Source organism: Patagioenas fasciata, chromosome 4 (genome assembly GCF_037038585.1).
Source record: "Patagioenas fasciata isolate bPatFas1 chromosome 4, bPatFas1.hap1, whole genome shotgun sequence".
Taxonomy (NCBI): domain Eukaryota; kingdom Metazoa; phylum Chordata; class Aves; order Columbiformes; family Columbidae; genus Patagioenas; species Patagioenas fasciata.
This window is the reverse complement of record NC_092523.1, coordinates 34,909,341-34,933,390: the sequence shown is the minus strand read 5'-3', so window position 1 is coordinate 34,933,390 and position 24,050 is coordinate 34,909,341. Positions and strand designations below refer to the sequence as shown.

Here is a 24,050-nt window from a genome sequence, read left to right as displayed (position 1 = left end):
TAGAACTATCACCTTTAGCCATCTTCTATCTGTGCAAATATTTAATCACTAAGTGTTTCTTTGGGTTTTGAAGGGTTTAAAACATCCCCTTGTGACTTCAAACCACTTTCAGTTACCTTGTACTCCAATGTCACTTTTTAAGAGAAAGCAAATGAAAATTACATTCACTAAATACTGCATTAGCTCTACAAACCGCAAAGAGGAAGAGAATGAGTTAACACACTAACGGTTATGCCAGTGATCAGTTTTGCTTCTTAGCTAAAGACGCCGCATCTGTGGTTCTAAAATATCAGCCTTTAGCCTCCTCCCAACACCAAATGGACTCTTAGCAGGAAAGTAGGGAAGCTCAGTACACTACCAAAAAGCAACAGATGTAAGAGTGGGCCACTTCAAACACTGTCGATTAAATTACCTCAGGTCTGTTTTGTGAAAAGATTCCTATGTATTGAGTGTGAGATGGTTTGAAGCCTCTGTAGAGTAAGGCAGAGCCCACATACTCAGCTCTGTCTGAAGCCTGGAAGGGTAAAAAGAGAGAAGACAAAAATTGAGAACAAGCTCATCAGTACACACTTATTTTACCTTAAGTCTTACAAAAAGGCAGCAAATAACTGTTATTAAGTAAACAGAAGTTTTCTGAGCTATTTTGGATGTGCTCTGCAACTTTGACAGCCTAAACATCACAGCACCATTACATTGCAGTGATTGTAGATACCACACTTGCACTCATTATGCAGCAGAAGAGACACTTAATCCAGTTGGACTTTAAAATCTTAAGTATAAGTTTAGATGGTAAGCTCACATACACAGAAAAGGCTGTTTTGTTCAATCTGTATTAAATCCCAAAAGTGACCCTGGAATGATTCAGTATTATATTTCTGCTTAATCCCAAGCCATCCTTCTGCTTCATTCAGTGCCTATGGGAATAGCATTTCTCTCTTCAAAAAGCGGGAGAATAAGGAGGCAAAAACTCAGTTTGTTCTATAAACTAAGCTTGGGAAGGCAATTTTCTAAATTCTTTCCATATAGCACATGACCTGAATTTCACATTAGTCACACAACTCAAACAGCAAAGCTTTATTAAAAAGAGGTTACATCTAACAAGTGCCCAGCAAAACACACAGAAGGTGTTTAATGACCTTAACAGTATGCAATAGGCAATGTTTATACAAATTTGAAAAAAGTAACTACTTAAATCAGGAAAGACCTAAAAGCACAGTTAAAGATTTGCATAAAGATATTTCTAGCAATCGTGAAGGAACATGCTACTAGTTAGAAACATATCTGTTAACACCCTAAACAATCATCATTCAGCATTATGGGTACAAGCTGTCAAGAAGCACAAGTAACACGTGTAGATAGGACTTCTCATAGTGTAAAATGAGCCTCTCAGAAGCAAGCACATAAAGTAGTACAAGTCCGAGTGCCTGAATATTACTTCAAAGCTGCAGCCCCTCAGAGGCAGTGTCCAAGTTCTAAACAATTGAGCAGTGACATACTAAAAGCTGCCAAAATTCCAAAATCAAACCATTAGTCAGCCAAGTAAGTCCAGGAGATACTCTTTTTCTCCCCCTTGCATGTATTTGAGGCTGTCCCTTTAAGACACTAATAGGAACTAGAACCTTTCTGCAATATTCTGCTACTTCTTTGAAATGTCTATAAATAATTAAGATTTGTTTATCACATTACTGGATGTTGTGTCAATGGTCTCAACAAGCAAAAGCATGTCTAGTACTAAGACAGAGAGACTACTTACCTCTTTATAGGAGATCCACTCATATGGCTGGTTTGGCTTTCTAACACCTAGACAGGGACCATTATCTAAAAAATGATAATCAAAAGTTACTCAAAATTTAACCCCTGACTCCCCTTGTCCTGATCCCACACTAACTATACTTTCAGTGTTACGCCTCTATTCTTTGCAGACACCTTCTGAAGACAAACCTTTTTTGTTCAGAGCAGGGGCAGAGAGGCAAGCTGGGGAAGGACACAGAGGCAACAAGGTTGGTTTAGGCTAAGGGACACAGCACTGACTTTATTCACACAACTCTTCTTCACAAGAGAACAGAGTTTTGCCTTCAAGAAAGCTAGCATCCAATATTTATCATATTGCTAGGTAGACATCCCCTATCCTCAACTGCATTTCAAAAAGAGCCCAGCCCTTTAGTTCTTGGCAAGCTGTTGAGAAAATTATCCTTAATTTTAGACTTACTTGATACTTGCACACCCCTTTGGAAGGTATCGTACACTGTTCTTACATCATCATAGTAGTACACCAGCAGTTCATCACTGTTAAGAACACAGGACCTTCGAGCATGCTCATTACCCTATGAAAACCAATTAGAAAGGTTAGACACACTTGTTGGTTATAAATGAACAGGAATTTCCTGAATAAATAAAAAACATCTCATCCATTAAGTTTTCTTATGAGCGTTGGCAAATTCCACTTGAGAGAACTTCAGTTCTTTTTACCACCAAGGAAGAGATCTGCAAGGTTTCACAGGACACAGTTTAAAAAGTCCGACTTCTCCCTGCATCACTAAAAACCTGTCAGGCAAAATCCTATCCCTCAGCTACCTATGATAGCACAGAACAAATGAGAATTACAAACGCCCTTTGACACTCCTTACTACACAGAGGGTTTGTCTTAAGAAATATTTTACTCTGTTACTGCAGTATATAGCATAATTAATTCCAACAAGCTTTCTAAATCACTCCAGCCTCAGAGCTCTCTAGATACAATATTAATGCTAAGATCCTAATCTATTTTTTAATTAAGATCACAAAACATAATCACACTCCAAACTGTGGTTTTAAAATCTAAACAGTTTTAAGGGTGGTCAACACCACCTTAAACAACTATATCAGATAAAAATTGAATCCTATAATCCAATTTAAAGTTCCATCTTAGAGAAAAGATTTCCTCCTAATCTAGTTAGAGGCAGTCAAAGCAACACCACCTTAAGGATTAAAATTTACCATTTTTCAGCAGATGAGCATTTATAGGCTACAATTGGATGCCAATACAAGAAATTTAATACTTCACAATTTTAACATAGCCTTTTATAGAGTGACTGATTAAATAATCTCATTTCATATCAATCAAGATTCACAAACTGCAGTAATGCAAGTACTATTGAGTCACATTTATGAGTCCTACAAGCAAGTTCTTAGCAGAAAGAGCCTAGCTGGTTCAACAGAGGGGCTTGGGTAACATTGCATAAGATTCTCTATCAGTGGTTGTAGTCAAGTCCTGGCTCTCTCAAAGTCAATTCCTGGACTAACTAAATCTATGCCCGAATTGTGCCATCATCCAAAACATAAAAAAAATCTATTCATATGCAGTCACAGGCTCTTCCCAGACATTGGTTTATTTTTTGGTTTTCAAAGTACCCTGGAAGACCAGAGAGTACCTGTTTCTGTATAAACGAGGTAAACACAGATTTATCTACAGAAGATGTTAGCTCCACAGGAAGGAGATAACCCATTAAAGGCACCTTGGAGAGGGAAAAACAAAACAAAACAAACCCAAACCTTTTAACACTAAAACAAGTCTAACTTGTTTTAGCAAAACACTGTGTGTAATGCAGTGCTTGCCACTCCTTTGACAGTAAGCATAAATTTACACTGTGAACATGACCCAGAACAAGTTAATGACTGGCTTACCTCTAAAAATTCGTAGAAATTCAAGAGCATACTTGCACTCAGACCAACATCTACTCTATAGGAAACGAACCTATCACTAGTACATGTCTCTGCCTGGAAAGAGTGCAAGACCCTTGCTTTATTGCCCAGATCTTGGAGAACCAAGGTCGGATTCTAGATTTTCCCAGTTTTACCACCTCTGGAGCTAACCCAAGGAAGACCGCACAAGGTAGTTTGTAACCACAGCCATAGGTACCTCAACAAGCACAATGTATCAATACCACGTTTGATGTGCTACAACTCCTTCCTCAGGTGAAATATAATATCCTAGGCTGTTCCTTGGCAACAGTCAAGAAATTCTTGTTTTCTCCTCACCTGAGCTACTACTGTTTTGTTTACATGTTCTATTACTCAGCAGCATGAAAGCAGTTTTTGCCATGCCTGAGGCACTAATCAAATTCAAGGATGAGACTTATCAGACAGCACACTGCTTAGACACAAGACTGACTGCACTGCCCTTTTTTCTTGGCGGGGGCTGGAATTCACACCAGAAAGTCTGTAACACATTGCTATTGAAAAGAGCCCATCAGTTCTCCTGAGTTTTCAGTAAAGGGAAACATATACAACTTATGGTTCTGCTCATTTTATTCTCTTTCTCAAAGTAAAGCAAAATTAACCAAATTTTTAGCAGCCCTAGAGGATGAGTTTTGCTGAAAAACATCCAGCTCCTCGTGGGAAGACAATCAGGAATTTAATATTATTCTTCTTCAAAGATGCAGTGAAATACAGCTGGATATGCTGAAGATACTTTAGTCCTCATGCTCCCAGTTTGAACCTGTCTACCATGCAATATTATGGTATTGGTCTACATTTTGCTTGAGAGTAGCAAGAACTACTATTTTAACAGCCTGTCCAAAGGGTGCTTACCCAGAATATTTGTGCAACATCAGAGAAAGTTGTGTTTGCAGCAAACGTTTCTAAAAAACTCTGGTCATTACAATCACAAAACATCTGAATCTCAGGACTGCAAGGTCTGGCTGATTTTGAGCCAGGCAATAAAACCTTATTAACGTGAGAACAGCCTCTGGTTACCCACATCAGGCAGCCCTTGCAGCAGCAGCTCGGGAGTTGCAAGGAACTGACCCATTGCCACAGCAAGTGCTGGACATTAAGTGAAAACCTTGGCATTAGTTCAGAATACCAACAGCTATAAAAAAAACACACTTATTCTACAACAGAGGTGTATATTACTCTATTAATGCCTATTGGGTCACAGAAGAGATAGTTGGTTTTGTTCAAGTCATGGGCTGGCTTCTCATTTGCCCAGGCTGTTTAGGATTAGCGGTACGGCCAAGACACACCATTGGCTTCACCACACCTCAGAGGAAAGAGACCCAATTTCCATTTTCCTGAGAGGGCAAGTACACTAGCAAATGGTGCTTAGGTCACCCACACACCTATTCTGAGCAGCAAGAAGTATAAACTAGAGTTTTCAAACTAGTCATATAATTAATTGTGCTAATCCCTAGGTAAGCACAAAACAGATAAAACTGGTCACTTAGTAGCGAGACAAGCCTATGTTTAATCAAGCAATTCTTGAAAGACAAGGCAAGTTAGAGTTCTGGGTAACGCATCAGGAGAATGCAAGTAGGTTTAAAAGTTTTCATGAGTTGAATACCTCTCTCCATAGTTGAATGTCTTTTATTAAGGTAAGAAAAGAGTCATAAATCCAAGTGCTTACTAATAGAAAATGCTGACCTCCTAGTGTATTTGTATGCTGTCCTACATGCTTCAGCAGAACTTGAGCCAACAGAAGTACATGGGGTTTTAAAACAAGATTTAATATATTTGACAGCCATACACCCACACTCAAATCAACAGCCAGAGTTTTTCAGCTGTCAGTCACCAATGGAAAGAGCAATCTACAAGCAGACAGACCCAGGTGTGACTACAACTATAGACAATAAGGGTGCACAACCTTTGCAAAACACAGAACTTATGCTCTATTTCCACCATTACTGTAGCACTGAAATTCTTCACAGGATAGTGCACAAGCGAATATGGCACAAGTCTCAGCAATGCAGTCTCACACTAGTCAGATTTTATTTACAATTACTGTTCATTAATAGTGTTGCCCCTCCTGCAGACAAGGGATTCAAGTGGATCCCGAAAGTTTCTCACCTATACCTCTGAGATGTTTCCCTGAAGTGAGATTAGGTTGGGAGCTTTCAAGATTAGAGGGTTTCTTTCAGTGAAATGTAACTGTAGTATGCAAACTTTAAAGATTGTAGTCCACATATTTTAATTGTGCCATTTACTCTAGAAGAGCTTATACTTTCAGTAACTCTTGGTACCCATATTCAACTAAGTGTGCAATCTTCACACTCACTCAGTGATGGTTAAAAATGGGTCACTGGGTGCTGGCCTACCAAATCAAAGCCTTCCAGAGATAGGAAGTGACCTGAAGAGCAGTAAACAGGATCTTTTTCCTCCCATATAAAGTTACAAAGATTTATTATCAGAACATGTAGAAACCCTACTCCAGTCACTGACTTCATTTAACTTCATTAGAGGCCAAGGAAATAAGTCAAAGTAAGAAGTAAGTAGGAGCTTATTTATAGTTGAAAATTATTATCATTAATGAACAGGTAGATTAGATATTAAGACAGTAGAGGAACTGCCTTATGCCATGTCCTTTTTGGAGCACATTTCTTACTCCCTAGACATTTTAATATTGCATTGCTTGAGAGCAGTATTTGATATTTTTCTTCTTTGGAAGTGACAATCCATCTTAAAACATGTACGAGAGAATGGATGGACTAAAGGCAATAAAACCTTATTAATGCGAGAACAGCCTCTGGTTACCCACATCAGGCAGCCCTTGCAGCAGCAGCTCGGGAGTTGCAAGGAACTGACCCATTGCCACAGCAAGTGCTGGACATTAAGTGAAAACCTTGGCATTAGTTCAGAATACCAACAGCTATAAAAAACCACACTTATTCTACAACAGAGGTGTATATTACTCTATTAATGCCTATTGGGTCACAGAAGAGATAGTTGGTTTTGTTCAAGTCATGGGCTGGCTTCTCATTTGCCCAGGCTGTTTAGGATTAGCGGTACGGCCAAGACACACCATTGGCTTCACCACACCTCAGAGGAAAGAGACCCAATTTCCATTTTCCTGAGAGGGCAAGTACACTAGCAAATGGTGCTTAGGTCACCCACACACCTATTCTGAGCAGCAAGAAGTATAAACTAGAGTTTTCAAACTAGTCATATAATTAATCGTGCTAATCCCTAGGTAAGCACAAAACAGATAAAACTGGTCACTTAGTAGCGAGACAAGCCTATGTTTAATCAAGCGATTCTTGAAAGACAAGGCAAGTTAGAGTTCTGGGTAACGCATCAGGAGAATGCAAGTAGGTTTAAAAGTTTTCATGAGTTGAATACCTCTCTCCATAGTTGAATGTCTCTTATTAGGGTAAGAAAAAAAAAAAGTCATAAATCCAAGTGCTTACTAATACAAAATGCTGACCTCCTAGTGTATTTGTATGCTGTCCTACATGCTTCAGCAGAACTTGAGCCAACAGAAGTACATGGGGTTTTAAAACAAGATTTAATATATTTGACAGCCATACACCCACACTCAAATCAACATTTGAACAGTCAATAAACAAAACTCAATAGATATTGCTCATCTCAAAATGTTCTCAAAGTTTGAGTTCTTTTATCACCAAGACATGCTAACACAGCTGTTTTTCATGTAAGTTTTACTGCTGTTCAGTCTTCCCATTAAAATGTTTTTCTGAAGAGGCAATGAAAAATAACAGTTACACCTATCTTGCTCTGATCAGAGAGCTGATGTTAATTACATAGTACAATATGGATCAATGATGCATTAAGTAGTTTAATGAAGTATTACGTTACACCAAACAATTCTTTCAGTCACAGAATCTAGCAGCAACAAGCAATTTAGCTTGAAGAGGTAAAGGCAGTGAACTGAGACTGCTATCAAGAGTCTCAAGCAAATAAGCATTTGTCACTTGTTTTAAGGCCAGTTAAGAGCCACTGTTTTATTATCTTCCAATGCAAGGTCCTCCAAATCTGCTGAAGTCTACAGTGACTAGTGAGGCCCTCCACAGCTGGAAAGCTTTCACTACTAGTTTATTCCCACCAACAACACGCGCTGCTCTACAAGACTATTCCACCCACTGTCTTAAGTGTCTTCTGTCAGGATTGGAAAAGGTCACCAAGATGATTAAGATCTAACCTCTGGATCCTTACTCTACATATGTTCCTTGAAAAGAGGTATTTTGGGCAATTATCTCATTGCCAGAGCATATTTTTGTTTCCACTTTGTGTGCTTCTAATAGCAGACCATTACTTGCTATAGTAGTGTGACAAGTCAGTAAGCTTACTGTATACCAGACTAGGAAGAAAATTAGGAAATAAATGGTACTAACTAAACTTTTGAACGGAGGGGCCAACTAATGCTTTATTCTTTAATCTCAGTATCATGAAACATTGCAAAGAAAGTGCCTGATTTGAGGCTATGACAGGAGTTTGCTTTGCTGAAGCTCATGGAAGTTTACCTACTGTAAATTCCAAACTGCTCTGCCACATTTACTTACATTAGTTTGTAGTCACATCTACTCTTAAGCACAAAATGTCATATTAACTGCATTTGATACCCGACAACCAGAGACTGTGTTTATCCACACAGAAGAATATGCTGTAAAGGGAAATTTTGGTTGGAAGTATACATAAAGAAAATCTATTGTGGTAGCTTCTGACTAGCAAGAGTAATGCAAGAAACTGTCAGCCTTACAATCCTACATTTTCTATGTATCTCTCTTGAAGATCACAACCTTCCAAAGCTGCCTTGTTTCTTCAGAAAGACGAAGCACCTTACCTGTCCTGAAGAAATAGAGACACACTCTTGAAAGAATGAGGTAAGTGGTAAAATCTTGACTCTGTAGTGAACAGGGGAATTTATACAAATGCTGCTCAGGAAACACTAACCACGTAATCTGTTGTTTATATTTGCTTCTAAGCAACAGTTCCCAGTCAGGCTCTTTCCATATTTGACTGTACTGTTAAAAACACACCACCTAACAGCAACTCTGCCTCTAAAAAGCATAAGACAAAAGCTAAGCTAGCACGACCAGAGTTTAGCAGGTGGTTGCTTTAATTTCAACTTACTTTGTGGCTGTGATCTCTCTCTTGGCAGGACTAATATATCTTTCCACAGATCATTTGAGGTCAGTTAGTAGCCACCTCATGCCTGTAGCCCAATATAAAGTCTCACCTGTCAGCTATTATAAACTAAATATTATAACAGAAAAGTATTAGCCTAACCAGTACACACTCGCATACATACTCTGACCCCAACACCTAATCTAACAGGTCATCACCTAAACGTGGTGAGGAATTGAAAACTACACTGTGGCAATTCTAACATTCACAAGTTCCTTGCCATCAGTCAGAAGGAAGCTCAGTTCTCAGCAGAAAGTCTTTATCTCCCATGCTAGTTACTATCATTTTGACCTCAACTCTCAAATTGGTTTTCAAATTCAAAAAGTCAAAAAACTGAGTTCAAGACATATTTCAGGAAAAAAAACAAAACAAAACTGCCCTGAAATATACTCCCCACAAAACACAAATTTAGAAACACTCTTAAGTAAATCAGTGTTTGGTCTCTCTCAATGCTGCCTTAGGCTTCAAAATTCAGAGAACGACAGCATCCATCAAGTGACACTTACCTCTACTTCCACAGACTGCATTGCTAAATCACATGCTGGTTTTAGTGCTTTTGGTCTTGTTGCATACCAGTAGGTTGTGAGAGCTGCAAAAGCACCGAAGCCCATCAACGTATTTGTCGGAAGGGTGCGCACATACTGTCTGACATCCCCGAGTTCTGGCATTCGTAGGTTTCTAAACAACTCATGTGCTTGCATTGCAGTTCAGTGTAGTTTTCCCAATGTTTGAACCTGTTGATATGAGAGAGAGTTACACACAAAGATTTGAAATCCCCTTTCAGTTCACTGTTGTTGCAGGAGAGTGATGTATGCTTTGTCCAACCACCAAAACAATCTGATCTGCTCCTGGGCAGGCAATACCTTCAGACTTCTGTGCTGTGATTGAGTAAGCAAGTCATTACTGCTTCATACTCTAGAAAAACAAGCAGAGCTGATAGGAGGCAATTTCTGTGGGGTTTTCATATTGCTTTTAACAGACACTGACCTTTAACAAAACTTTTGCCCTTTTTTTTTTTTTTTTGAAAGACAGCTTTTCACAAGTGCAAAACAGTTATTTGTAGAGTAGCTGTACTATTAATACAAGGTTGTCTAAACAGTGAGTGACAAACAGGGAAGTCTGGGAGAGGGAGGACAGGGCTGTAAGGTGTTAACTTGCCTGCATTAATCCAACAGAGAGCATCCTAACACTATCATAGCATAGCAGGAACAGGATATTTTCATCTTTTAAGTCTGGTAAGATAAACTCCCTCTCTTTTCTACTCTCCCTTCAGTTGTGCACAGAAAGCTCACTACAGCAAGCTGCCTTCACAGCTGATATCCTCCCATAGCTCCTCTATGCCAGCAAGCTTCCTATTTCACCCAGCACCATGCCAGCAATTTATCTCTGGTCATAAGGCAGAGCAATGCAGCATCTCAGGAGGCCCAGGGAGCAGCGCACAGCAATACAATCAAGCACAGGAAGCACATTTGATTTGTCACGTTCACACAGAAGGAAAAGCCGCAAGAGGCAGCTCCCCACCAGCACTTGCTGACATGGATATTCCACAGCAAGAACCAGCTGAGGGCAGGGGGGGTAAGAAAAACAAACAAAAAAAAAAGGATTGCAGTCGGCTCAGCTGGTGCTCTCCTCTACAGCCAAGGTCTCCTGGGACGTTTGTCACATGCCAAACCCACCAGCTCCTGCCCACTAGGTGAAAGGTGAACAGCAGGCAGCCAGCCTGCCCAGGGCCAATGGCAACTCGCTGCCTGTCACCCCACCGCCCGCTGACAGGTCCCTGCCCGCCCGGCTGGCAGGGGCGCTCAGCGCCTGTCACCAGCCCAGCCTCTGTGCCTGGGGCGGCTGGGAACAGCGGCTGTCCAGCCGAGGTGGGGGGAAACAACACTTTCCTGCTTGCTTGAAGAGCCAAGATGTATTTACTTGGGTAATTTAGGTCCAGCCATTTCCTATGGACAATTAAAAAATCAAACAAAAGACCTAAAGAATGTTCAAAATATGTGTTTGAACAGCTAGAATGTACTCTGTAACAATACGCCGCTGCAGGATGGCAGCGTAGGAGATGCAGAAATCCAAACAGGTAGAATGACATGCTTATTAGCTTCTAAAATCAACCACACCAGGCTAAGATTTCATTTTTCTACAGGAAAACCTCTAGAGTTTATAGTCTGCCCTTGAAATCTTCACTGCAGCAATCAGTTATTCAACCAGGCAACAGTAGAGTTGTCTAGTTCACAAAAAGTCTAACCAGTATTTGGACAAGGATTTGCTACAGAAAAAAAGCCATGAAAACAGTTCAAAGGGCCCATGGTTTCACAATGTTAACAGGAGGACAGGCTGAAGTAACGTCACAGATGAGGGCAGCATCAGGATGGAATCAAGTTCCATCTCTGGAAGGGTCCTGGGCCCACTGAGCACTCCCCAGGCTGCAGGTACTACCCTCTCTTCCCCCACTTCTCTTTGCTTTTATGCCATAGCCTCAGGGTACAGGGCTGCATCACATAGATAGGCAGCACAGGTCCACCACAGAAATGCCATTTGGTTATTTGCACTGTGACACACAGCTGGCTGTGCTCAAAATCCACAATACATCAGGCTGTAGAAATGGAAGGTAGAGAAGAACTAAATATATTTATGAGGAATCTCTTCATCTTCCCTTGGCATTAAAAAAATAGAAAAAAAATCAGTTAGCAACTTAATAGCTAGGATTACTATGCTGTTGCTTTTTATGCATCAAATCATGCTCATTAGCATTGCAGGCACAAAATCTTCCTCCTAAGTTTTAATATACACAGATGAACAGTGAGAATAAAAAGTCATTCCAACAAGGAAGTCTTGGCTTACAAGTTAATTTTGGGTATATCATAGACACCAGGTTATGAAACTGGAAAAAGGGGGCTATAATGCATGTAAGGGCTAAGAGCAAACTCAGCTCTTTGCTCCTCAAGACCCGTAATAAGCACTTTTAACTTTTAAAACAACAGATACTTGTTTCCCTCTCTGCATTTGTCATGTGTTCTGCACACACGTTATATGATTTAGGAATGCAATGTAATTAGAGAGTTACTCTATCAAAAGGCTGTGATGCCATTACAGCCAACAAGAACTGATGTAAACATGATCAGTTCATTCACATGAAAGTCCCATCATAGTCAAGGAGCTGCTCAGGTTTCAGCCTAGGTGAAAAGAGATGGACATCACTACTTGTCATTTGCTTGTCCAGTTGTTTGTAGAGCAGCCTGTAACACACAGCATTTCTTGAGCAGTTATACTGCAAGTTACCAGATGCTTAATGATACATTTTACTGCTTAGGTTTATATTGAAGGATGACTTTTTTATTACACCTTCTGCCTCATCAGCACAAAAAACAAGGTTAGGATAGAGCTTTCTGCAACACTAAGCAATTTCCAGCTTTAACACTAAGTGCTACGTCATATCAACTTGTTTTCTTTATTTAAGACAAAGCCAGACGCAACAGGGAGAATAAATTAATATTCTAAGCATATGCATCCAAACGCACCCCATCAAGAAAGGAGGCTTCAACACTTCCCAGCCTTCTTTGATCCATTCTCAGTATTTACTTGGCTCATGCTTCAATTCCATCAGACATCTAGAGTCTTTAACATGACCCAGGAGAGCAGTTTAGAGCCTTTAGATTGAGATAAAACAATCTTCCCAATGGAGATAGGATCTGGCTTTCAGTCCTTTTCCTCAAGGAAGGACCCGGCTAAGTCTGTTCATTCAAGATAAGAAAGCTACACTGTCTTCACAAACTCAAGCCCTGCAGCTGCTTCTCATCCAGACAGGATCTGGACCACAAAAATCGGACTCAGAAACTCAGCCACAGTGTGAGACAAGACATAACCAATGACTGGAAGTCACAGCTGGAGACCCCAAGGAAGAAGATCCCAGATAAGAGAAGTACCAGTCTGTGATACCCAGGTTGCTACATGTAGCAAAAAAACCTGGAGCAGAATTGACAACATTTGAGGTCAAAAGCACTTTTTCCTCAATGCAACCAGTAGACCTTGGTTTGTTCATAAGTTTAGAAACAATACCAGACAGATACGGGAAAGTGGTTTTAATAACAGGGCAAAACTGCTTCACAGATAACTACCTGTTCTGGCCACCTCCACAGAAACAGCAGCTCCCAAAATCCAGCCCACAAAACCATTGTATCAATTCAGTTATGGAGTTCTGTAAGGCTCAGACAAAGCCAGCTCTCTCTGCTCACATACACGCACCCCACAGCACCCAAAGCTCATTCTTTACAGCAGAGCCAGTATCTCAAGGCAACGATGCAGCTTGGCAGGACTTAGCAGTTCTTTGCTGCTTCCTACTCTGGGCATACAATGGGCTATTTACAGTGGGCAGCAGCCTGTCTATTGTCTGTCCATGGCCAGACATCATTCGAGCGCAACCGAAGTGAACAGGAGAGCAGTTGTCAGCTTCTGCATTGCAAAGAAAACAACCCCAAGAACCAATGGCCTCTCCTCCTCTCTCTCCTAATATTTAGATGAATGGGACACCAGCACTGCGGTGGCCTGCCATAAAGGCAGGCCCACCTCATGGTGTAAGAGAATTGGCTGTGTTATTCCCACAGGCTCTTACAGGCAGAAGAAAGCCACAAGACAAGTTGCCTCTCTATTATTATGAGCAATATGGCCCTAGGATGCTTTCACTATGATATGCTGGAACAGGGGATCAGCCACACATATACCTTGCAGTTATCCTGAAAGCTACTTGCCATTGCAGTTTGTTGTTCTCTTACTGTTCCAGGTTATGTTGCATAGCTCCCATGGATCTCTGTTTTACTTAAGTCTTTCTCCACTCATCCTTTGAAAGAGCAAGTGCAGAATCATGTTCTAAGTCCTTTACTTCGTATAAAAGAGGGTGTGAATAGTTTTGGCTATTAACAAGGGAAATCCTTTTGTCTGAATAAAATGCATAAACCTAATCTCACAGTGCATTTACAATGAGTTTAAATTTGAGACAGTCCAACCTGCGTCAGATACACGGTCCCACAACCCTCTTCATGCTGGCCAAGTACTCATCTGGTTGCGCAGTCACACTAGGGAGGTGATCTGGGCAACACCATTTCACTGGGCTAGTTCTGATGCTAATTCTCAGCTAGATAAACTCACACCTGGGCAACCAGACAGACATTAGCTCCCAGAAGGAAACAAGACAGCACAGCTGGGGAAAGGAATAGACACTTTAACACTACACCTTAAGCATATAACTCCAAACACTGCACGCAAGTCTTCCCAGGATTTTCTTCCTCCACCATGCAGTCAAGACAGTAAGTTGACTGAGGTCTTGCAACCACCTGTGATAGAGCCAAACTGTAACCAGCAAGGAAACCACAAACACCCTCAAGATACAGCAAAAGAGCATAGGTAATTGAGACTCTAAGGAGAATCCTCAGTTTAAGTCCTGTATAACACGAGCACAACAGCAAGATGTCTCCTGTGGTATGACATGACAGCCTCCCCTTAGCCACAAAGGACTTTCTTGAACAAATAAGTACTGTTGAACTTTCTAATCCACTCCTCTGTCTGCCTCCTCCACCCCACCATCCCAAATTAAAAAAAACTAAATAGCTTACCCAGAATCACCTGGATCACTCAGCCAGGCTTCAGAGCTCTAAATCCTCCTTTTAAAGCAGTAACTGACAGATTGACTTTCCTGCAACAGTAAAGAGGGAGGAACTAAAAAGCTGTTAGTGAGCAACCCATTCCATGCACGAGAGGAACCAACAGGTCCTTAGTATTCAGCTCCCCAGTCTGGCTCTGGGCAACCACAGGGCATCATGCAGTGGCTCAGGTTGCCTCTGCTGGTTCAGTTTCTGTTCCTGCATTTGGGGCAAGGCAGGACCAGAGGGAAGCTGCCTACAAGCTAGATTCAGCCCCATCAGATGGGCCATGGTGATGTATTTAATAAGCTGCAACTGAAGTTAAGATTCTTACTGCAGCCTTTAAGGAGCACTACATCTGATACTGATGTGTCAAGGCTCTGTCCCTATCAACACGGAAAGTCACAGCTCTGTCCTCAGACATTGGGCTACAATCCTCTTGCAATAAAGTGGAACAACACCTGGATTCTTGCCTCTTAATGATGTCCTGCAAGTAATCCGAGTGAACATCAATGAGGTCACTGGAGTTTACTCAAGTTCAGAAGCTCAACCACGTGACAAGAACCTGCTCAATGCCTTTTGTGCAATTACAGTCCTTCAGCAGCACTCAGTAACCCAAGGAAAACCAATACTTCCCACTGAAACCTTTGAGACTGTGATCAATTTAAGTTTCCTCTGATCCATACCTATACACATGCATGTCACTAAACAGTCTTATTAGCTTCTCATCTTCAAAGATGCTTACAAATATCTACTTGCAGCCTAAGTTACCATCCATTAAAACTGTAACCCTACAACTCTGATTTGCAAGTACATCACGGCACAACTCTTAATTTAACCTCAATCCAACTACAGTTTAGATGAGGATCACCCTACAGATGCAAATTGCTACAAACCAGCAGCTTTCTGGTGGCATTAACAGCTTGAGTAGATCATACCAACTTATTCATTCTACTCCTCCCAGGACAAAGCTACTACTCAGAAAGCCTAGTATGCAACATCAAGTTAATGCATGCTTCAAGTGCTCATCTGAAACTCTGGAAGAATGGGTTTCTTACTCATACTTCTGTCACCTGAAGTCTGGCAGAAGACAACCTGTGTCAGGCACACTGAGCTGCATTGCATCACACTAGATAGTGTTTACAGTCAGAAGGATCTTCTACAAAACATAACCTTTAAAACTATGAGACCAGACAGAGCAGTAAGTGCTTAGGAGAAGCAACTGGTTCACCAAGTGACCTCCCAACACCAGCGTAACAAGAAAGAGTATGACAAACCAAGCAACCCCTTGACCTCAGGTATTAAAGTGTCCCTGTATTTCCTCTGAGTCTGTGAGAGTAAGCATTTTCTTCTCGCTTTCCTAGGAAGTCAATCCATCCTCACCAGGCTATTAATGCATCCCAACTGCAGAGGCAGAGTTTTGGAAACAAGGCACATGTAGTACTAAAGTAAAAATCTTTAGAATTCTGGGTTTAGGAATAATAATTCATATAAAAAGCCAGAAGTCCTTTTCTGCAAACAGAATATCATGTGCTTCAGCTGTAAGCCTTTAACAGTCCAACTACAAAAACTGTCTTTCCTCTAAATCGTTATGAAACCATGCAAGCTGTTTTCAGCCAGTTTTGGACAGACTACCAGTACTATTAAGCTTCAAATCCTAACCAAAGAGGAGTATTTTACTATCATATTTTACTTTCTGTAGATTAATATCTCCCAACATGAAAGGCAGCAAGAGCAAGCAGACGCCTTGTGTTATTGAGTGTCCTTGTTTCAGGAGTCAGGCGGGATCTGCAGAAATGCAAGGCCCCCATCTGCAGCCAGGGTTCAGCCTGCTGCCTGTAAAGGTCAATGCTGTACAGCAGGGCTTCCCAGAGCCACATGGTATTGTAAACTCCCATGCAAAACCACTTACCAATGAACAAATCACCTCCCCTCCTCTTTGTGAGGATTTCTGGGGAGTTACCACTGGTTATATTTAACATATTAAAATACTTAACATATCTGTACTTGTAATTTAGCACAGCAGGAAAGTAGGATGTAGCAGGCAGTCTATTCATAGGACTACCAAAAGCCCAATTTATCAAACAATATATCCCCCTGGGCCAGAATCTCGCTCCCTCTCTGCTGCACTTTTGAAAAATTTGGTGCTATTAGACGTTTTGAGTCTACCCATTTCAATCAATTGTAGCACCATGATTTAGAAAAAACAAGCAAAATACAATAACCTACTATTATCTGCTATTGCTCACATTAGTCAAAGTGGTCTTTTTGTGGGGGAAAGAGAGAGAGAAAAGAAACCACTTGCCCCTCCCCACTGGAGGTTAACATACCTATTATAAAGAAGGTATAACCCACCTCTATCTTCTCAAAAAAAATCCCATGAGGTATTAACTTCTAGTGGAGCGATGAGGTAGGAAAGTCAGCTACGGAAACTCAAGAGACAAGAGTCACTTACCCAGATAAGTATTTCCAAGTTGCCTTTCCTTCCATTTTGAATTACTGGTTTTGTTTTTCTGATACCAACCTTGTACTTGCCCTTGAAGCAAAAGGCTACTTGAGGGTTTGCCTCTCAAGAACTGAAGACTTACTTCCAACCTCATGTTGGCCAATTTGTAGTTGTAAAACAGCATCCACCAAATTTAGACGCTGTCTTTTAGATTCATTATAATCATGTAGTCCTCAGAATAGACCAAGGCCATTTGCTCAAGATCTTGAATCGAGTACGCTACACATAACAGCTACTCGTAATTACATGCTGTAGATTTTCCCCATCAGCCATCCTCAGACATTTCCATATTCCACTACAAGCAAGCTAGATATCCTTGGACTTCAAAGAATCAGGCAGTAGCATTACGGTTCCACAAGGAACTTTGTCTCTCAGGTTTTGCATTATTTATAGTGCTACTATTGCAAGAGGAAATGAAAGGTATTTTTCAAAAAACTAAATGCCTTCTTACACTCAGAATTTCATGATCCAAAAAACCTGATCCAAGTATCTTGAGGCAAGAAACCTCAGCTCACAAGTTTGAGAACACATTCCAGACAGGCAAATACAAACACTCCTGAGCAGGCTCAGCAGACTGCAAGGTTCCCTCTAAAGCAAAAAGGATGAAAAATATCTGCTATCACCACATGGAATAGCTCAGGTACGGATACAGAACCATCATGTTTCACTAGCAGTTTCTTTAGATGTCACTCTTTCCTATCACAGGACATGACCATCATACCTCAGACTCTAACCCACGCGAGGCATATGTTCAGAGGGATTACTAGGTCCAAAGAAGGTGACTATAATACCCCAGACAGCTCACAGACATGCCCTTTAGAAATTCTGAAGGCTTCAAGTGTTGCAATTCCTGTTCAACAGGAACAAGAAATGTATGCACCCAAGAACAAAAGCATCGTGTAACCAGGCTAAACTCCTGTGTTGTAGCACTGCAAGACCTACCTAACAGCAGAGAGGAGGCCTGCAAAGTCATAGTCAATCAACCTTCCATTTTAGGCCAGTTCGCCTCATGCTGTTTCCATACGTGCTCTCAACTGCTTAAAGAAGAAGAAAAAAAGGCTGCTCCAAGCACATGCTGCATTCATGCCCGTAAGAACAACCTACTCGGAGACAAGGTCCAGTAACTAAACGTTAAGCCCCTCCGGGTCAGACGGCGCCGCGCTCCCCCGCACGCTGCTGGGCCGGGCAGCGCTTCTCGGGGAGCGGGGCCGCCGGGGGCAACCACCCCGCGGCCCGAGTTGTTTACCCCGGGCCAGGCCGAGCCGGGGCAGACGGCAGCGCTGGAGCCAGAACAATGCCCTGCCGCCGGGGCTGCCGCAGCTGCGGGGGGAGGCCGGAGGCAGCCGGCTGCGCTTTCCTGAAGCCCAGTCGGCTCCGGGGGACGCTGATCCCACCGCGCGGCAGAAGGGAAAATCCCTCAGCCCCAGAGTGGCAGCCTGAGGGCACCGGCGGCGGGACCGCCCCCCCGGCACCCGCCGCCCCTCACCGTCGCCCGCCCAGCCCCGCAGGTGACAACGGCCGCGCAGGCCGCCCCAGCCCCACGGCGAAGGGCCGGGTGGCAGCAGATCCCGCAGGCCCCGGCGGAGCCAGCCCGCCCCGGCTGGGCAGGTTGCGGTCGGCGCGTCCCTGACAGCCCCCGGCCCTGCGCCGGCGGCAGCGCCACCCGCCCCTCAGCGTGGCAGGGTGCGCGGCCTCGTCCGCCGCCCCGGGCGGCGGCACCGCCAAGCCCCGCTCACCTCCCGTCAGCGACGGCAACAACGACCACGACTCCGCACGGCACCCCCGGCGCCACCCTATTTAAGCCGAGCACGGCGGGAGCGGCGTGTGCGTGTACCGAGCCCGCCTCCTCCGTCCGCCCTCCCGCCCCGCGGGCGCTAGGGCCCGGCCCGCCCCGGCCGCCTCGCCTCCCGCCCCGCCTCCTTCCCCGCCCCAGCCCGGGGGCCACGGGCCAGAACGGCCCTGTCGCCCGGGGCGTCGCTCGGGTGTCTCAGAAGGCCGGTTTGCGGCGGTACAGCAATTCATCCAAAACTCCCGTGAGGGGGGTGGAAATACTCTACGTGCGGGCATAAATGACAGGGGAAGTAGAGGGAAGTGAGCAGAACACAGGCACTGCACGCAGCACTCTGCACCTTGCCGAGCTGAGGTGACAGCTTGCAAGGGTTCTTATGGCTTTGCAAAAGACATCTGCATCCATATAAATAGGCTAAAAGGACGTTGTGTTTCAGTACAAAAGCACTGGATGAAGCCAATGACCTTGTTGCAACGCGGGGAGCTATCCCATCACCACCAGTGAACTTTGTGACGGGGCCACAGGTTTGAGGTGCACCCTGGTAAAGCAAAGGCTCTGGCAGTCATATCAGCGACCTCTGACAGTTACCTGAACCTTGGGCTGGCCCTGTGCTTCATCACTCCATTCAACCTGTAAATCATCAGCCTGTAAATCTCAAAGTCCCGCTATGCTTGTTGCACACTCTGCATTGTCACAGTTCTGTGTTTCATGAGTAGTATTTGGGTTGTGTACATGAGTTACGACTATACACAATCATATATATATAATATTTTGTAAATTATTGGAGGTACTTTTATTTTACATGAAAGTAGCCACTGTCTCCTGATGCTACAGTTTATACTGGAGTATAGCCAGCATAGGACCTTCTGCAAAATAGCACTTTTTAGCACAGAGGAGTTTACTTGTGAAGCTGCTGATAGTCCCCTTTCAACTGCACTTGGGTTCAATTGTGGAGGGGCTCAGAAATGCAAAATAAATTCCTTTATCAGGAGAGGAGGTGGAAGCACATCATCCAGGAACGCACCTGATTGACTGCAGCTCCTAATGGACACAGACTCCACACCACTAAAGCAAGTCTGAATAAAGCCCCAAAGCACAGGCAGCATGGAGATCAGCTGCTCTGCAGTTGGACTCTGCTGGTTTATTCCCGTTGCACCATGCTTCGTGTAGACACAGCCAGACTCTGACAAGTGATTTTTCACATTACATCCAGTTTTGGATGAAGGAATGAAGTGATGTAGAAATACGCCATCTCAGGCACTGGTGACTTAATATTTGTCCTGAATGCATCTAGCTTCCATCTGCCAACCACCAAAACTCATTATGATTTTATCTACGATGCTAATTAATCCTTCATTATCACATCTGTCTCCACATCTGGGTTTCTAAAGGCCATAAACCACAGGTTTTAGCCCTCTCTCAGAGGAACTTCCATGAACTGATTTCCTCTCGTCTCTCACCGAAAAGAGGGCTTCGTAAATAAATAAATAAATAAATAAATAAATGAATGAATGAATGAATAAATAAAATAATATAATCTTTCTAATACATAACTTTTCATGAATCCTGTCATTCATGTGAAATTGCAAAAGTCCCATCTATGCAATATTTAAACAGGCATCTCACTAATGCCAGGTATCATGTCTCTGCTCCTACTCGGCACTCACCAGATTATACATCCAGGGATGACATTACTCTCAGCTTTTTTCCAGGTGATTGGAAAAGAGAGGGACCCAGTTTCAACTCAGCTACTTAGAAAAACATATATAGAAACCAGGCAAACAAGGCACTGTATATAAAGAAAATCTACAGGGGAGGTAAGGAACCTGGCTCCCAAGGAACAGCATGGGCTAGGATCCTTTAACAACTACATTTGCATTTTAATTCTATTAGAGATGCCACCAACTCTTTTTATTGATGTACAGGGCACACAGGCTCTAAATCCATTTCACTAGGGAAATCTGCTCTCATTAACTACATCAGATAAATCAAATAAGTAAATAATAATATCCAACAGGAGATTCTGGCTTTCCCATTTAAAGGCAATTCCCTGTATTCCAGTATGTCCCCATTGCCTCCTGTCCTTTCACTGGGCACCATTAAGAAGAATCTGCCTCCATCTCCTCTCCACCCCAAACCCAGGAATTTCTGTGCACCAGCAAGATTCCCCCCTAACCTCAAGCTTTCTCTTTCTGAGGCTGAACAACTCCAACTTGTTCAGCCTCCCCTTGTATGACAATCTCTAGTCTCTTTGGCATATTCATGGCCTTTCACTGTCCTGTCTCCAGTATGTCCATGTCTCCCTTGGACTGGAGAGCCCAGACTGGACACAGGTCTCCAGGTGTGGACTCAGTGGTGCCGAGCAGAGGAGAAAGATCATCTCTGCGTGGTTTCCTGTACATGGGGATGGACCACTGCTGAGTTTGGAGAAGATGATCCTTAAAAAATCAACCAGTTTTCTTGGACCCCCCTTCTCCCTAGGACCATTTCATTAATGGGGTAATTATCCTGTAAAGAGATTACCCACAATAGAGGATTTCCATTTCAGCAATGTGTGGATAAAATAGAATTTTCAGGACCAGCATTTGCTTTTGCCAATAATATTGATATTGAAGTACTGTTCTTATATGCATGCATTAGCTGTAATTGACAATGTAAATTAAGCATCTGCCAGGAGATAAATCACTTAGCTGTGTTCTTTTTATCTTGATTTACAAATGATGCACATCACTCTACTGAATTGGGTTATCCTAAGTGTACCATTTGAAAGCCATCCCAAGTGTATAATTTTTATACCAAACAGACTGCCTAGCCTTCTACCATACTGTATCTGCGTCTGCTCACATTTGCATGGAATCTCAAGAGAAGAAAAACAAAGAAACGTTATGTAAATAAGCACTTCAAAATGTCTAGCATATATTGCAATTAAAAAACATGAGCTACCAGGTCCATGGAGCAGGCATAGTCACTTATGTCTTGTCAGCCTTCTTCCTAGTGGCAAATGAAATAATGTTTGGTTTGCATTCACAACGTTCATACACTTGAAAAAGGAAATATAAATCCTGATAGGAAACGGCAGGGAGGGAGAGTGTGGCCACTCCATAGCAGGGAGGGCAACTCTGGCAGAGACAAGGCTCTCCCCTGAAGAGCAGTCCCAGGGTACCCATGTAGGTGAGACCAACTGCCTCTGCTGACAGCCCCCAGCAAATTGAGATGATGAGTCAGGGCTGGGATCCACACAGAGACCCAGAGGGGAACAACAGGAGCCCTCATCAGGACTGAAGACAGGCCACGACATATCTAGGGCTCATCCAGGAGACAGGGCTGGAGGCAAGCTGCCTGCAATATGCCTTCAGGCTCCATCCAGGAAAAGCAAATCAAGCATCTGGGAGAGCAAGGAACAGGGCTAGGAATGGCATAGCCCAGGCCTGAGCTTAAGTGAAGCCCCTGGACCACTGAGCAGGGATGTGGGTGGGGGTCCCAGTTGAGACTGCTCAGAGACATTAAGGTCTATAGGTGTCCCCAGGGCTCTGGCAGTGACACCAGTGCACTCAGTGCTCATTGAAATACATGGCAGGTCTATCTCACTATATAGGTGCATTTCACCTGAACAAACAACACATTGTACTGAGCACAACAGCAAATCTCTCAAAGGTTTAGAGTCTCCCAGAAATAAGAAAATCTGTCCTAGTTCAGAGAGAGATAAATATATCTGGGGGGATTCCTGAAGACCATAGTCATCTGTCTTCCTTACACACAAATGAACGCAAACTCAAACATCCTGATGTCATGAAGGAGCTATGCTGGCAGATGAAAGTCTGCCCAGGACCAGCCTAAACCATGCTTTGGTCACACTTGTTATGTTACCTTAAAAATTTCTTCAACTTAAAAATACACAAGTAAGGAAGTCATGAATGCAGTGAGTTCCATGATATATAGGTCTTCTGAACACTGAGACATCTAGCCAGAAAAATAGAGTGTTTATTAAATCCTCTGTATAATGCACCAGAAAAAAAAATTCAAAACTTCTATTGCAAACAAGAAAAGAGATGTGATGCATATATACACACATACACAAATATATATAGAGATTTTTCAGAAAAATATAGAAACAAAACTAGAAAGTCAACTTTAAATAACAATCATGTTTTCAAACATGTAATTAATTTGTTGGGTTTTGAGGATTTTGTAGATTTTTTTTAAATACAGAAAGGATATTTCAGCTATGCCTACCATTTCTTCCACTTTGTGTTACTGTCTTCATCACATATTTCTCCTTCTTCTGCTCCCTACTCCCTTGAAGTTAAATATGTGGGCTTACGGTTTGGGATCTTCCGATGTCTAGCAGCTGTATGAACTGACAAAGTCCCCATTTAGTTCACACTCAGCACACAGCAACTGCCCTTCCCACAGCACTGAGGAATCAGTTTGAATATGACAGGGACAGAGGAGTCCTGTGGAAATAGTATTCTGTCCAGTAAAAAGAAGACAACCTGGCTGTTACTGATTCAGTTTGCTAATGTCAGGCTCACAAGAATGTTACTCCTCAAATGACAAGGTACATATGTAATGGTACAGGACTGGAAAAGCCAGCATAAAGCAACAGCAGGTTAAATTGTGTTAAAGCCAGTTTGCTTGCCACCAGTCCTTTTTCTTTCTCTGAACTTTGGCTCACAGGGTGTATTTCCCTCCTTCCTCCTGCAATCGGTACATGTGTGCAAGACTACTAGCAAGTTTACTACTCGCTTCATCCAAACAATCAGCATGAAGCTTTTCAAATATGAAAGTTATTTCAGTAAAACCACAAGCATAAGAAGGATGTTCTCTTGTTTGTTTCTGCCAGCACAATGCAAACAAGCCAACCATACCCATTTGTTCACTTTTCTTGTAAAATATTTTCCCCAATCACCATTCCTCTGCATATCTATTGTTTGGAGTAGGGTCAAAGGCATCACACAAAAAAAAGATAAAAGTTTACAGTCTTCTAAAATCTACTGAGAACAGAAGCTGCAATGTATAAAGCTACATTACAGAAATACATAAATGGACAATAAAGTTTTGTTTGTTTACTGAATATTAAGTAAAATATTACACAGAAGTAACCAGAGCAAGAAAGCTTAGAAGTTAAATATTTATTATGTTTAAACTCCGACTGAGAAATGAAGTACCTCTGTCAAAAAATAAAATGCCATCTCTTTGTCTGGAACATATCCTGAGCACAATA

At 42.5% G+C, this 24,050-nt stretch overlaps 1 protein-coding gene across 3 annotated transcripts in view; it reads right to left on the bottom strand.

The window, feature by feature from the left end:
• ACSL1 (acyl-CoA synthetase long chain family member 1) overlaps positions 1–18,905 on the bottom strand; it is a 41,475-nt gene extending 22,570 nt beyond the window's left edge. The window contains exons 1-6 of one of the 3 annotated variants that reach the window (XM_065836092.2): positions 18,774–18,876; positions 14,505–14,584; positions 9,405–9,632; positions 2,210–2,324; positions 1,754–1,818; positions 413–514 (exon numbers count right to left, since the gene is read on the bottom strand). In XM_065836092.2, coding sequence (XP_065692164.1) covers positions 413–514; positions 1,754–1,818; positions 2,210–2,324; positions 9,405–9,599 — 477 coding nt within the window. In that variant the 5' untranslated portion in view covers positions 9,600–9,632; positions 14,505–14,584; positions 18,774–18,876. Of the gene's footprint in view, positions 1–412; positions 515–1,753; positions 1,819–2,209; positions 2,325–9,404; positions 9,633–14,504; positions 14,585–17,979; positions 18,003–18,773 lie in introns of those variants that run through there. The other 2 variants (XM_065836091.2, XM_065836093.2) reach the window with 2 other exon arrangements.
• Between the last annotated feature and the right edge of the window lie 5,145 nt (positions 18,906–24,050).